Source organism: Emydura macquarii, unplaced genomic scaffold (assembly GCF_026122565.2).
Source record: "Emydura macquarii macquarii isolate MOO-44397 ecotype Brisbane River unplaced genomic scaffold, CSIRO-AGI_Emac_v2 contig_719, whole genome shotgun sequence".
Classification (NCBI taxonomy): Eukaryota; Metazoa; Chordata; order Testudines; family Chelidae; genus Emydura; species Emydura macquarii.
This window is the reverse complement of record NW_027130856.1, coordinates 294,171-309,030: the sequence shown is the minus strand read 5'-3', so window position 1 is coordinate 309,030 and position 14,860 is coordinate 294,171. Positions and strand designations below refer to the sequence as shown.

The window sequence follows — 14,860 nt, the reverse complement described above, 5'->3', positions numbered from 1 at the left end:
CACAAAAAGAAAGCTTACAAGAAGTGGAATCTTGGACAGATAACTAGGGAGGAGTATACAAATATTGCTCGAGCATGCAGGGGTGCAATCAGGAAGGCCAAAGCACAATTGGAGTTGAAGCTTGCAAGGGATGTGAAGAGTAACAAGAAGAGTTCTACAGGTACTTCAGCAACAAAAAGAAGGTCCTGGAAAGTGTGGGTCCCTTACTGAATAGGGGAGGCAACCTAGTGACAGATGTTGTGGAAAATACTCAATGCCTTTTTTTCCTTTGTCTTCACAAACAAGGTCAGCTCCCATGCTACTGCACTGGGCAGCACAGTATGAGGAGGAGGCAAGCCACCCTCAGTGGTGAAAGAACAAGTTAAGGACTATTTAGAAAAGCTGGACACGCACAAGTCCATGGGGCTGAATGCAATGCATCCGAGGATGCTCGGAGTTGGCTGATGTGATTGCAGAGCCATTGGTCATTATCTTTGAAAACTCGTGGCAATTGGGGGATGTCCCAGACGACTGGAAAAAGGCACATATAGTGCTCATCTTTAATAAAGGGGAGAAGGAGGATCCGGGGAATTCCAGATCAGTCAGGCTCACCTCAGTCCCTGGAAAAATTATGGAGCAGGTCTTCAAGGAATCCATTTTGAAACACTTGGAGGAAGGTGATGAGGAACAGTCAGCATGGATTCATTAAGGGCAAATCATTCCTGACCAACCTGACTGCCTTCTATAGTGAAATGATTGGCTCTTCATTAATGATCTGGATGATGGGATGGATTGCACCCTCAGCAAGTTCGTGGATGACACTAAGCTGGGAAGAGTGGTAGATATGGTGGAGGGCAGGGATAGGATACAGAGTGACCTAGACAAATTGAAGGATTGGGCCAAAAGAAATCTGATGAGTCCTGCACTTAGGACGGAAGAATCTCATGCACTGCTACAGACTGGGGACTGACTGGCTAAGCAGCAGTGCTGCAGAAAAGGACCTGGGGGTTACAGTGGACAAGAAGCTGGATATGAGTCAAGTGTGCCTTGGTTGCCAAGAAGGCTAAAGGCATATTGGGCTGCATTAGTAGGAGCATTGCTTGCAGATCGAGGGAAGTGATTATTCCCCTCTATTCAGCATTGTGTCCAGTTTTGGGGCCTCCACCACAGAAAGGATTTGGACAAATTGGAGAGAGTCCAGTGGAGGGCAACAAAAATTATTAGCAGGCTGGGCACATGACTTATGAGGAGAGCTGAGGGAACTAGGCTTATATACTGTGCAGAGGAGAAGAGTGAGTGGGGATTTGATAGCAGCCTTCACCTATCTGAAGAGGGGTTTCAGGGAGGATGGAGCTAGACTATTCTCAGTGGTGGCAGATGACAGAAAAAGGAGAAATGGTCTCAATTTTCAATGCGGGAGGTCTAGGTTAGATATTAGGAAAAACTTTCTCACTAGGAGGGTGGTGAAGCACTGGAATGGGTTACCTGGGGAGGTGGTGGAATCTCCATCTTTAGAGGTTTTTAAGGAGTGGCTTGACAAAGCCCTGGCTGGGATGATTTAGTTGAGGTTGGTCCTGCTTTGAGCAGGGGGTTGGACTAGATGACTTCCTGATGTCCCTTCCAACCCTAATCTTCTATGATTCTTATAGTTAATGGATTCTTTTTTCTTTTTCCTAGAACAATGACAAATTAAGACATCATTTAGCAGAGGCCATTTCTCGCTGTTGTATGTGGGGAAGTAACAGAATTGCCTTTGGAGAAACTAAAGCTGTGGCCCCTTTAGTACGTTATTTGAAATCAAATGACACATCAGTTCATCGAGCTACTGCTCAGGCCTTGTACCAACTTTCAGAGGATCCTAATAACTGCATCACCATGCATGAGAATGGAGTGGTGAAGGTAAACTGAAATATTTTTGTAACTTTGGGTTCAAATTGTTAAATGATAAGAAGAAGAGTTCCATCATGTGAGGGAATCTCTGACTATACCTGCCCACCTGAGATCTGCTCAGATTTATTACAGAGAACTTTGGGTAAACAATGAATTAGAGAGTATTTATATTCTAAAAAAAAGTCAGCTGGATGGCTGACAGAAATGGTAATATGACATGAGCCAGTCACCTCTAGATTAATCACTCAACTCAAGTCCAAGCTGGTAGTGATATAGAGTCATTATTGACTTAGTATTTCAACTGGTCTTTGCAAAATCAGTTATATCATCTTAGTGGATGATTGAATACTGTGGCACAGTAGCCACCTAGTAGTGAAAGAATCTGAGAGCAGCTTATGTAATGGATCTTGTTGGGACAAATTAAGGTGGAGCAGTACTAGCCTAACAACTCTTTGGGCTCTGCATTCACTTATAAAAACCTCATTTTAGAAGTTCAATGAGAGCACATTACTCAAAGTCTTTTCTCTGTTAGGGGTATGTTTTATTAGAAACTTTTTCTAGCAAAGGTTTGACTCCAGAGGTTAAAGCCAGAGGAGGACTTTGGTTGGAACTGGACAGAACAGGATTAGGGCCTTTGAAATGGGGAGTACAGGAACTGTGTTAAACCAATTATGGTAAATTTCCTAAAGGGTTTATTATTTAGAATTCCTCTTTTTACTTTAACATCCAGATTAAATGTGCTGGAAGTAAAAGGGATGATTTATGGTGCAATATTATTGTGAACTTTAAAGTCATAATCTTGTATTTGTGTTAATGATGAAATCAGTTGAGAGGCCAAGATTTGGACTGACTCAAGTTTGAATTACCCTCCTGCCCCAAGAAGGTAGTCCTTGTAGGTCAGTGATGAAGTATATTGGTAACGTGGTCTGAGAAAGCTCTATACTACCGCCACAGCCCACCTTGCAACTGTGCTCTATGGATAAAGATAATTTGGGGCTGTCTCTTCATTTTTGGTGCCTTCTGTTGTAGTTTATCCTTTCTTTCTAATCTGGACCCTTGATCTGACCCCAGCATCCTTCTTTTCCTGTTTTCTGCCAAACTACAGTTTGTTGTTCTCACTCATTGTAACATGTCTAAAATTTGATTGCAAGTTCCCCAGAAGAAGGACCCTGTCTTCCTTTTGATCTGTAAAGCTCATAGTACACTTTAAGCTATAAAGGATGATGATAAAGTACTTTTATTTTATTAAGATTTCACCTGGATCTAGGTTCATTTTTAACTTTCAGTTATAGCTATAGGAGCTTCTAGCTTGGCTGGTAAGTTTGCCCAACAATTCACATTATAAGACCCTATTTTCAGTTGCTTATAACTTTGCCAAACTTTAACCATTGGGCTCAAATTTTCCATGCCAAATGTTTGCCTCAAACTGAATTTTTTGGAAGATTGCAGCCAGAAAGGTTCAGCCATTTATGAGAAAGAGGCTAGGGGGAAATGCATTGTTTTTCAGTGTCAAAAGAATTGTGGTGACCTTTTGTTATCCTTGTGAAAATCCACTGAATTTTGGCCAATCTATAAACCTTTGAAAAATCGCAGTTTTCACGTGCTCAGTAGAGACTTGCTAGAGTTAAACAGCTAAAATCTCTGAAAATTCCATCCTCATTTAGCCTAATTGAGTCTCCCACATCTCCTAGTGCTCACCAGACTGATTGAGCATGGTCCATCCCTTCACAACTCATACATGTAATCAGACCGCACGTGTGCCATCTGCACAGAGCAACTGAGCATGCTTTCTTCAGCCCAGGGCTGCTTGGGCAAAGCAATACTTTCCCTATAATCACTGCTCTTGACTGCTCCAGGGAAATTAAAAGCAGAAAGTCTGTGTCTTTTCTGTGGTCTCATGCAGTGTGGAGGAGGAAGATGTCTGATTCAAATGCAGAGGGGGAAAGAATGGATTTAGGGTGCTGTGATGAAGGACAGGGAGAGTGAAGTGGGACAAGACTCCTGGGGGCAGACACTGGGACTGGAGGCTGGCAGAGGACAGATACTGGGACAGGTTGGGCAAGGAGACTGAGTTTGGGAGCTGGGGAGGGAAACGTGAGACAATGGACGGGGGGAAACTGAGACTGGCTGCAGAGCCAAGGGGAGATGGGGAATGGCAGAGCAAAGAGACTTAGACTCTGAAGCAGTGGGATGTGGGGATGGAAGGGAGACAGATCTGACAAGGAGCTGAGGTGCAGGAGAAGAACTGGGACTGGCTGAGCAAAGAGACTGGGACAAGGAACTGGGGAAGGTGAAGACACTCAGGTTTGTTGTGAGGCCTGGAGAGAGAGACTGGGACTGGGAACACCTGGAGATGGGGAATGTGGGTCAGAGGTCAGGTAGCTGGAGGCTAGGGGAGGTGGAGAGAGCGATTGGGGAGTGCAGGAGAGAAGTGGGATGGAATGGACAAGGAGACGGGCTAGGAGCTGGGGAGCTGCAGTGGGGAGGGACTGGGAATGGCTGTTCAAAGAAACAGGGAGAGGTAGGAGCAGACTGGGATTGGGACTGGGATGTGGAGTCTGAAAATGTGAGACTTCAGACCTTATATTACCATGTAAAGTAAAACATTTAAGTAACACTCTAGTTTAGTCTGAAGTCTGAGTTACTGTTAAGCATTCGTACCTTATGCATGGCTGAAACCTTTGATATAACAATGCTCGTAACAGTCTGAATAGCTTTAAAACCATCTCAAACCATTGTCTCAAATTCCAAAAAAAAGTATACAAAAGCAAGGTTTCTCATTTAGTTTTGTGGGGGAAGAGGTGGACTTGTAAGTGATGTCCTGGGGAACAGTTCCAATTAATATTTTAAAATTCAAAGAAGCAAGTTTTTAATATAATTTTGTCTAGCATCAAATATGTGTGTGATTGCCTTGAGTGCATTCCATGGTTAGTTTTAAGAGCTACAGATTAACTTGTTAAGCTAAATTGCTTAATTTCATTCAACACCTGCAAAAAATATAACATTTAAATTCTCCATGTGTTCATTTTCATTTACATTCAAATGAGTAATCGTAGCAGTGCTTAATTACAGACATTTATTCTGAAGAATATGAAAGTAATTATGCATGTCTAAACATACCAAAACACTTCTTCACAAGTAATCATTTCTGGGCTTTAATCATCCAGATAGTTTTAAAACAGCATTCTGAAAGTTTATAAAAACTTAATTCTTACATAGTCATTAGGAACGAGCTATTATTAAAGCCTTTTTTATATGAAGTCCTCAGCTCTGACGAAGCATTAACATTAGGCCAGTTGATAGAATAGAGAATCTGTGGTGTCAATTGTTTTAATGCATAGTTCAAGGAAGGATGTTAAGAAATGGAGAGAAACCTATGGCTTATTTAAACAAACAATGTATGGTAAGGTGGGGTGCAAATTGACATTGCACTAGCCTGCTGCCTACAAATTGTCTGTGTGGTCCCTGCTGCAGTGCACTAAAAGTTGCCTAATGCAGCAACAGAGTCTATACAGACCGTTAGTGTGCGGCAGACCTACTGCAAGGTACATTTACACCCCAGCTTGATGTGTACTAACTATTCATCTAGACAGCATGAAACTTCTGTTCAACTCTCTGTAGGCAATAAACTTGTATCTGGATGTTAGGGTGAGGCATGCCAACAGACACTATAATATTTCTTTCCCATCAAATTGAAAACTACCACTGTCTCCTGAGAAGCATATTGCATTGCCTTGCCTCAGTGCTTTTCAATAGACTCTCCTCCCCTCCCCCCCAAAAAAAATCACCCACACTGTAAAATTCCCAATCCAAAGTAATTGTTTTAATTAACTATGGGTGAGATCTTCAGACCTGCTCCCCTTCATGACGTATAAAAGGGCCAGAGTGGTGCAAAAGGATAAATGGGTGGTAAATAGAGTTTCAGAGAGAGTAGCTGCAGATTCTGTTCTTGAAGGTAAAGAGATTTTAAAAGTATTTGTGTTTGGTCTGTCTGTTTGTTCATTTCTTTTCTCAGTGAGTCATGTAGTTTAACTGTGGGTCCCTGAACAGTCTGGGTGAGTCAGATCTGTTTGTGTCTTGGTGAGTGCTGCGTGGCTGGGACCCTTGGGTCTTTGATCAGCTTCAGTGTTTGATCATCCTCAGAGGGTAATTCCTTCATGTTAATGATGGGGTGGAGCTGAACAGTGAGGCCTGGTATATAAATCAGTAGCCAGGCTAACTCCTGAATAAGTGAACAGAAGCAGCAGATCAATCAGGAGAGTTTCAGAGAGAGTTTATAAAGGGAATGTGTAAGGTTTTCATTCTATGTACAGTTCTACACTCAATACCACGGTGGCCAGCGATGGAACACTGGTTGTGACCTGCAATGGATATGCCATGTTTTCTTTCATGCCAGAAGCCAGAAATCAAACCAGAGAGGAGGCCTGGTAGTTCATAACCACCAGAGGCAAGAGGACCAGGTGGTATTCTACATGGTTGGAGGCAGTTGTGAATGGGTAGTCTGTGACCACCAGAGAGAAGAGGACCAGAAAGAATTCCACACATCTAGAAGAATCCTATCATTATCATGTTCTTGGCATGGAAACTGAAGAAAATACCTCTGAAGATCCAGCTGGTCAAATGGAATGGAGAAGTGTACAGGACATACTTGTGGATGGTTTTCAGACAAACCCATAAGACAATCAAGCATTACCACAAATGAGGAAGACAGATGATCCTTGTTTGGTATTCTATACCAAGAAGAATGGAAAGAACATTCTGCAAAGGACAAGTGGACAGCAGGATGGTGTACTCTCTTCCTGGAGCCAAGAAACAACGTGTAATTCTAAGATTGGATGGATAGGTTTCTCAAGTTGGCAGATAATAGTCCATTGATGACGGTGCATATCAACACTAATAACACTGCTTCACAGAACATTTTACAGATTATAGATGACTTCAGGGAACTCAGAAGGGTGCTGAAGGAGAAGAATTGTCCAAGTGATTGCCTTGGAGTTACTTCTGTGACACAAGGCACCCCCATGTACCCCCTTATGGTGTAATTGTGTATCATTCATAGTCACCCTTATAGTGTAGTTATGTATTGTTTAATGCAAAATATGTCATGTAAGATGTTTTTGGAATGCTCATGGCATACCTTATTGTTATAGTAATATGTTTGTTGCAATGTCATGTGTATGGTTACGAGGCTTCGATATGTAATATTCCCAAATATATGTCTAATAACTTGAGACAGATATAGGCAAAACTCTACAGAGTTGAGGGGCAATTCACACCTCACTAAGGCATGCATAAAACAAATCCAACTCTTCCAGGAACAAAGGAATAGCCTGAGCATCAACAAAGGAACCACAATAAGGGGATGCTCACTGACTCAAGACATAGATGCAGCTATACAAGGACATTGTTTGTCCCCTGATCCTGAAGGGCGGGGGTGAAACCCCAGAGGGGAGAAGGAACATTCTAAAAAGGGGAAATATTTTTCCGTACTCTCTCTCTTCCACCTCCATCTACAAACACCACCAAGCAACTGAAGTGTTGATCACAGGGGGAGAGCCTGGCTGAAGGCAGACCAGCCAGCCTGTGGTGAGAGTCATCTGAGCTTGTAAGAGTGCCAAAAGTGTTAAGCTTAGTTTAGAATGGGTTTTTTCCTTTTTGTTTCCCTTGATCAAATCTGACTTGTTTTCCTCTGACTTATAATCACTTAAAATCTTTCTGTACTTAAAAAATGTATTTGTTTTATCTAAAACAGTGCATTTGGTTTAAGGTGTGTTAGAGTCTCCATTTGAAGTGACAAGGCTGGTGCATATCAATTTCTTTGTTAAGTTGACTAACTGATTATGAGCTTGCAGCATCCAGTGGGCAGCACCGAACATTGTAAGATGGATGTTCTTAGAGCTGCATCTGGGACTGGGGGATATTGGCTGGGGTCATTCTGTTGCATGATCTAAAGAGTTACTTGCCAGGAGCACTCGCTCACTCAGTTGGGAGCAACTTACTTGCTGATGGCTGTGCGTGATCTGCCCAGGGGTGGGAGTTTACATAGCAAAGTAAAGTAAGGCGGGCTCCAGGATTGGGGGATTGGGGTGACACAGCAATTCACCAGTCCAGATTGCAGAGGGGAATGTCACAACTTCCTGACTCATAAGTGGAGGAAGACAGAAGGCAGAAGCTTCTGGAAGTGAACACTGGCTAGGTAAATAATGTAAGGGTTTTGGTTTTGTGAAATATTGGTATACCTTCTATGGGGAGAAGGGCTGTATATTTTGGATGGCCTCTATCTCTGTAGAAAGAGAACCAATCTTCTAGGTCACAGGCTGGCTAGACTGGTCAGGAGAGTATTATATTAACATCAAAAGGGAGGGTGAAATGAGGGACAAATGAGCACTGATTTAGCACAATATCAAGATGTTGAGAACAAAATTAATCAAAAATCCTGGGATGTGAAGAGAAGAAATTTCTTTAATTGCCTATACATCAATGCTAGAAGCCTGGATAATAAACAAGAGGAACTGAAATAGTTCATTTATGAGCATAAATTCAACCTAGCTGGTATTACTGAAACCTGGTGGGAAGATTTGCATGATCGGAACGTTAAAATCAGTGATTATAACATATTTAGGAAGGAGAGAGTGGGTAAAAGGAATGGGGAAGTAACATTCTATTCAGCAAGTCACCCGTTTCCAAGTCAGTGACAGACTGAAGAACATGATCTTGGATGCTTATGGATTAGTGTTCTAACAGATGAAGCACACGATGGGATTCTAGTTGGTGTCTGCTATAGATCACTAAATCATATGAGAAAACAGGATGACCGATTCCTTCAGCACCTATCTATCTATAATGTGTAGGGAAAAAAGCTGGGGAATGCTGTCTTGAGAATTAGTGACTGAAAAATATGTGGGGGTTGTGGTGGTTAATCAACTGAACATGAGCTCCTAGTGTGATGCTGTTGCCAAAAAGGTGGTTGTGATCCTTGGATGTATAAAAAGAGAAATATCAAGTCGGTGTGGATAGGTTATATTACCTCTGTATTTGGAATGGTATGACTGCTGCTGGAAAACTATCCAGTTTTGGTGTTCACAATCCATGAAGGATATTGAAAGATTGAAGAAGGTTCAGAGAAGAATCACAAGAATGATTAAAGGATTGTACAACCTGCCTTATAGTGAAAGACTCAAGGAGCAAAATCTGTGTAATTTAAGAGAAAGTTAAGGGGTGATTCATTCACAGTTTAGAAAGTACCTACATGGGGAACAGTTACTAGCTAATAGATGTCTCTTCAATCTAGCAGACAAAGGTATAACAGGATCTGGTGGCTAGAAGTTGAAGCCAGACAAATGTAGATTGGAAATAAGGCATACATTTTAACCAGTGAAGGTAATTAACTATTGAAACAATTTACCCAGGGTTGTGGTGGTTTCTCCATCAATGGAAATGTTTAAATCAAGACTGAATGTTTTCTAAAAGATCTGCTCTGGTTCAATGGAAATTAACACAGAGAAATCCTCTGGCTTGTGTTATGCAGGAGGTCAGACTAGATGATCACCAATGGTCCCTTCTGGCCTTAGAATCTATGAAAAAGCCCTTTATTCTGTTTACCTAGTGCAGACACTTCGGACACAGCAATAAATCTGCCTCCTGAGGACCCCTTTGCAAGTCCTGGTGTAGGGGCCAGGCCTGTAGTGGGGCTTGCAGAGTGATGGTTCTGCCAGTGGCTGGGTCTCAGCAAGCAGTGCTGCATAGATTCCAGATAGAACTGTGACCCGTAAGATAGACCTGGTTGGCTTATGTAGCTTAGATGGCTCCAGGGCCATCTAAATTATGCTGTGGGTTTCTCCAAACAGCCCAGGATCAGGAGGATGCAAAGCTCATTTAAAGGCACTTTAGCTTCCCTCCCCTGAGCTGTAAGTTCTGTGTTAGTGCTCTTGGAGGTGCAGTACAGAATCTCACTCTGTTCTGTGCTAGTACCCCAAAGGCCTTGATCAGGATCGGGGCCCCGTTATGCTAGCACTGTACAAATACATGGGAAGACATGATCCCTTCCTCCAAAAAATTGCAATATAATGTGAAGCAAGATTTAACAATGGGTATAGCAAACAATAGGAGGAAAAGTGGGAGGAGTACAAAAATAACAATAAGATCATATGGTTACATAGGTTAGCTACTGTATAGTTGATTCCAAATTATTTTAAAGGGTTTTTTATTTTTATGAATAAATAAGTGAAACTAGCTATCCCTGATTTTTGTTCAAGCTAACTCTGTGATTCCAGTAAGAGTGGGTGCATATTAAACCCCTCCCATAATTACCAACGTAGGGCCAGACTGTGATGCCCTTACTCATGTTGAGTACTTTACAAGTCTTCCCACTGATTTCGATGGGGGACTGCTTATGGTGTAAATTATTACTCAGCATGAATAAAACTGTCACAATCTGGTCCTACTGATTCCCATTCTATCACTAGCAAAGAACTGATCTCTGTGGGAAAAGGGGGATATCCTGTCTGCCTGTTACCAAGGTTGGTCCTGGTGAATCAGCAACAGATTAAATAGCCCTATAAAAGATACTATATCAGCCTCCTTTCCTTAAGACCCATAAACCCCTTCTTTAACATAGAGGTCCCTCCTATCAATGGAAGCAAAAAAATCAGCATCTACAGGAAAAATAACCTTTCTCTTTTTTATCCTTTACCAAAATAATATGTCACTTGTTCTTACTCTTTAAATACTTACTCCTCCCTTCATTGCCACTGTAATCAAAATACTCTGCCTCATTCCAGGGAGGGGTGGTTTAAGGAGTTAACCCTCTATCCCTTCTCTGGATGCTAGTGTCGCAAGCAAAGAGGGACCTGGCGGGGCTGCACTGGAATTTATCTATGGCATTAGACTGTTTTCTTTTCTGTTTTTTCCTGCTTATTTTGCCAAAACTATGTAAAAAACGTTATTGAAATAATTTTTAAATCTCCAATGATACAGACCTTTCAATGAGTAAGAAACACTTGCAACCTAACAGCATTAACAAAATGTATCCAGGTATTTTGTTAGAAAATAAAATATTCATTAAGAGATCAAAATACTGAATCTCCCTATAGTGTCTTTGAAAGTGAAATATTCCATTATCACAGTGGGAGATGACGGTTTTGGCAGCAGTATGGTATTTTAGAAAACAGGAATCTCATTGGTTGAAAATGTGGTAATGATTTCGGAATTATAGGGACATACTGATGATGTGATAAGAATACAAGCAGCTTGGTTAAAAAAACTGTAAAGCTGCAATCAAGTTAGTGTTCTTCTCACATAAAAATATCTCTCTGGTTTGCAAGCAGCTGATCACATGACACATAAAAATATTCTAATATGGTCACAGATATCTATCCAATCAGATCACTTTTACCGTCATTTTTACTATCTTGTGGCAGGTATGAGGCACCTCTTGATGTTCCCAAAGGGTACCATTTGACCTTAGGCTAGCCATGTGCTAAAATTTTCAACTTAACTAAATGGTAATATGTTACTAATTAAGTTGTCATTTATTTATGTATTTATTTATTTGTATTGTGGTAACACCTAAAGGCCCCAATCAAGGATCAAGGACCCTTTTTAGTAGGCACTGTTGTATACACACATAATAAAAAGATGGTTCCTGCCTGCAAAGAACTTGAAATCTAAACATATGATGAGACACAACAGATGGAAATGAACAACAAATGGGGAATGGGGTGCTGGGAAAGGGGGTAACAATATTTGTATCAATCATATTTGGTAAAATGAGCAGCATCCAAATACCAACCACTTCTTAGCTTCCAATTATTGCAAGGCGTCTTGTTGTGTATAAAACAGTATTCTCTTAAAATATGTATATAGTTAATTAAAAAGTAGATCCTGTTCCTGGTACCCAGCCCAAGTAATTTGGCTGGGCAATGACGTTCTTCATGGGAAAGGAATCCTCATGCACATGCCACTGAGCAGCAGTGATGTCTTCTCCATGTCTTCTTCTTAAGCCTTAGGTCTGAAGGAGCCTACTCTCTTGTGCCTCTGCTCCATTGATGAGAGGGAAACAGTTATCAGTGAATCTTCATAATGGTGGATCCACCAGTCCACCTTCAAATGACAGTTGCACATGGCTAGAGTAGGAAACCCATAGAGCTAAGTTTTATGGTGTGGAAAGATCATGTAAACCCTACACAGGCTTCCAAAATCTTGTTCCCTCCCCTTTCATGCTCAGATGAACCACATCAGTCCCTGTATGTCTGGGACCTTTAACACCCTTGAGGCATGAAGGTTAGCCACAAGATTTGCCCTTAGGTAAGAAGACTCAGATTCTGAGCCAAGACTGTAATCAGCATAATTCATGGAATACTATTCCAAGTATTGAACTTTAATGATTAGTCATAACACCCACTTCTTCACTGCAAAATTACAGTTGTGCAATTCACATTGAAGTCAGAGAGACCTGCAAGCATATCAAAAGGCAGAAAAGGCCATGGTTGGGAATTTTTGTTAGCCAGTCTGATCCCTTCATTTTCCCTCATCAGATTTTAATTTAAAATGACATGATGCATCATTTTTGCAGTCTTCCTGTATTGTTTTGTCAAAGATGTAGCTACAATTAACTGTATTTTGTAAAAGCTATTATGAATTAATATATAAATAACTAGTTGTGTACTTTGGAACTATATTACCATTTTTAAAGGGAGAAAGATGTATATCTATTAATTCTACCATTCTACTGTAATAATCTAAGGTACAAAAGTAGCAAATTTCACCATGATCTATACAAATTAATTTGACATGCAGGTTTAATATTAGACATGTTGTGATACATTATTATTTTGACTCTATTAAAAAAGTATATTCTGCATTTTTATCATACACTGCTATGAAAAAACCGAGGATTGTTGGCTGAGATAATAAATTCTTACAGACCACTTTGGATAGGTTTTTATATTAAAGAACTTCTTTCATAAAACAAGCTTTGTGAAGTAAATTGAGGTAAATTACAAAATATGGAAGATAATTATTTGTCATTTCTACTGAAAGTATTCCAAAAATGGCTATTGCAGTTGCTGGCATGAATTTGGAGTTTAGTATCTGAAATATGAAAGCATAAGTATCAGAACATGTCTAATAAATAATTATTTATGGGATTTTTATTAAATTTAAATTATTAAATTTAATTAATAATTTTAATAAATTATTTAATACATTAAATTAATAAATAAAATTAAATCAAATAATTTATTTATGGGATTTTAGGGTGTTTTTAGTGAGAACATGACAGTATAGCATCTACTGTTTCGCACCATCAGCCATAGATTAAGTAAAGATATTTTTTTAATTGATGCAAAGTATTTCCATTTAAATATATATAACTACACAATGCAGATTTCTTTACAAATTTGTGTATCTTTAGAATTTTATTTTCAACTTGACATATGGAAGAACCTACTTTTGTAATTGTCATTGTTGATTTCATGTTGGCTCCATGGTTTAGGCTGGAGGTGCAGTGTATGGCTAGCACATACATTAAGCTGGTGCCTGTTACTTGTTATAAATTAGTTGTTACAGTACTTGGACATCAAAAATAGGGCACTAGATGGCAAAATTGCTGCATGTCTGTCAGCTGCAGAAAGTCTGCCCAATTCCTTTGCTGTTTACAAGCCAGCAAACATATCAATCAAGTTGCACTCGAGAATTTTAGAGAAAAGAGACTTCATAAACCAAGCCCCATACTTGCATATTTTGTTTCGCTTAGGAAGGACTACTGAAACTTGACAACTATAAATCACTGCAATCTGCATTCTGTTTAAAAGCTGCCAGATTGAAACATTTTTCTTAAAGATCCAACTCCCTTAAGGAAACAACAGCCTTTGCCTTCAGATCAAGCGTTTCTTCACCTTTCTTAAAGACGGGGTGCTTACATGCACACAATTTACTATTGCATCATGCCAGAGGTCATAAAGGTTTCGTGTCAGTGTAAATTAGACTTTGACTGGAGTTAATTTTTGAAAATTATCACGTTACTGAAGTTTGGGATATCTAGAAAGTCTCTGTTAAAGTCTGTTTGATCCCAGATGGGAAAAAAAAGCAGCAGCAAGGGAGATCACTTTATCTTTGCCTGAATTGTGTACTTCAGGAGACCTCTAATTTAGTAACGTTTGGATAACAAACCTTGAGGCTGGCATAAAGCTTCTCTTGGCACATTCTAAACAACTTTCAATCTTATAAAAAGAAGCTTGTCCCACGAAGCTGTAGGTTTGTTGGAGCTGTTCTACAGTAGCTGTGCCCTGCAGCTCTTTTAGTGATAAATGAGCTGTTTCAAATAAATGGAGCTAAAGCCAACTGTGCAGAAGGAATCATTAAAAAAAATTTAAATAGACATTTTTGAAGGCTAAAAATGCACAAACAAAGTATGTTAGACCAAAATATATGCTGCTCCTTTTAATGGAAAAGATTGCTACTGACTAAGTCTGCCAGCTTCAATAGGTGTGCCAAAAAGCCAAGGAATCTGGCAGAGTCCATAGATAGCAGTTCCATCTTTCATCTGTATTTCTTTTCTGTATTTATCTTGCTTTAGAAAATGCAGGGAATGTCTTTTCCTTCCGACTTGGCATTTTTTCCAAACCACAGAAATACACAGAGCAGCTTCTTGCAATTGTTTAGTTCTCTGCACAGTCTGATCTTTGTGACTGTGTGAAATGTTTCTTTTTAATTTGGTAGTAATAAAAAAAGAAAAATACTATTAGAATGCTGTTTATCTTTATGAATAACATTATATAAAATTAAATTTTAAAATGAATAAAATTAGTTTTCCTAATTGGCAGATATTGGACTTAAAACACATGGGCAGAATGCCAAATAATTATTTTTGGCATTCAGCTGGACAAAAATAGTTTTCATGTATAAGAAGCTATTCACAGAAGCTGAACATAAGAAATAACAACAACAATAACAACAATGGTGTTTCAGACTTCATGAATAACTCTTTTTT

The 14,860-nt window shown here is 39.8% G+C and overlaps 1 protein-coding gene across 1 annotated transcript in view; it reads left to right on the top strand.

The window, feature by feature from the left end:
* ODAD2 (outer dynein arm docking complex subunit 2) overlaps nucleotides 1–14,860 on the top strand; it is a 147,075-nt gene that overhangs the window by 112,413 nt on the left and 19,802 nt on the right. Inside the window, exon 18 of the mRNA XM_067542791.1 lies at nucleotides 1,657–1,878. Within this exon, the coding sequence (XP_067398892.1) occupies nucleotides 1,657–1,878 (222 nt within the window). The remainder of the gene's footprint in view (nucleotides 1–1,656; nucleotides 1,879–14,860) is intronic.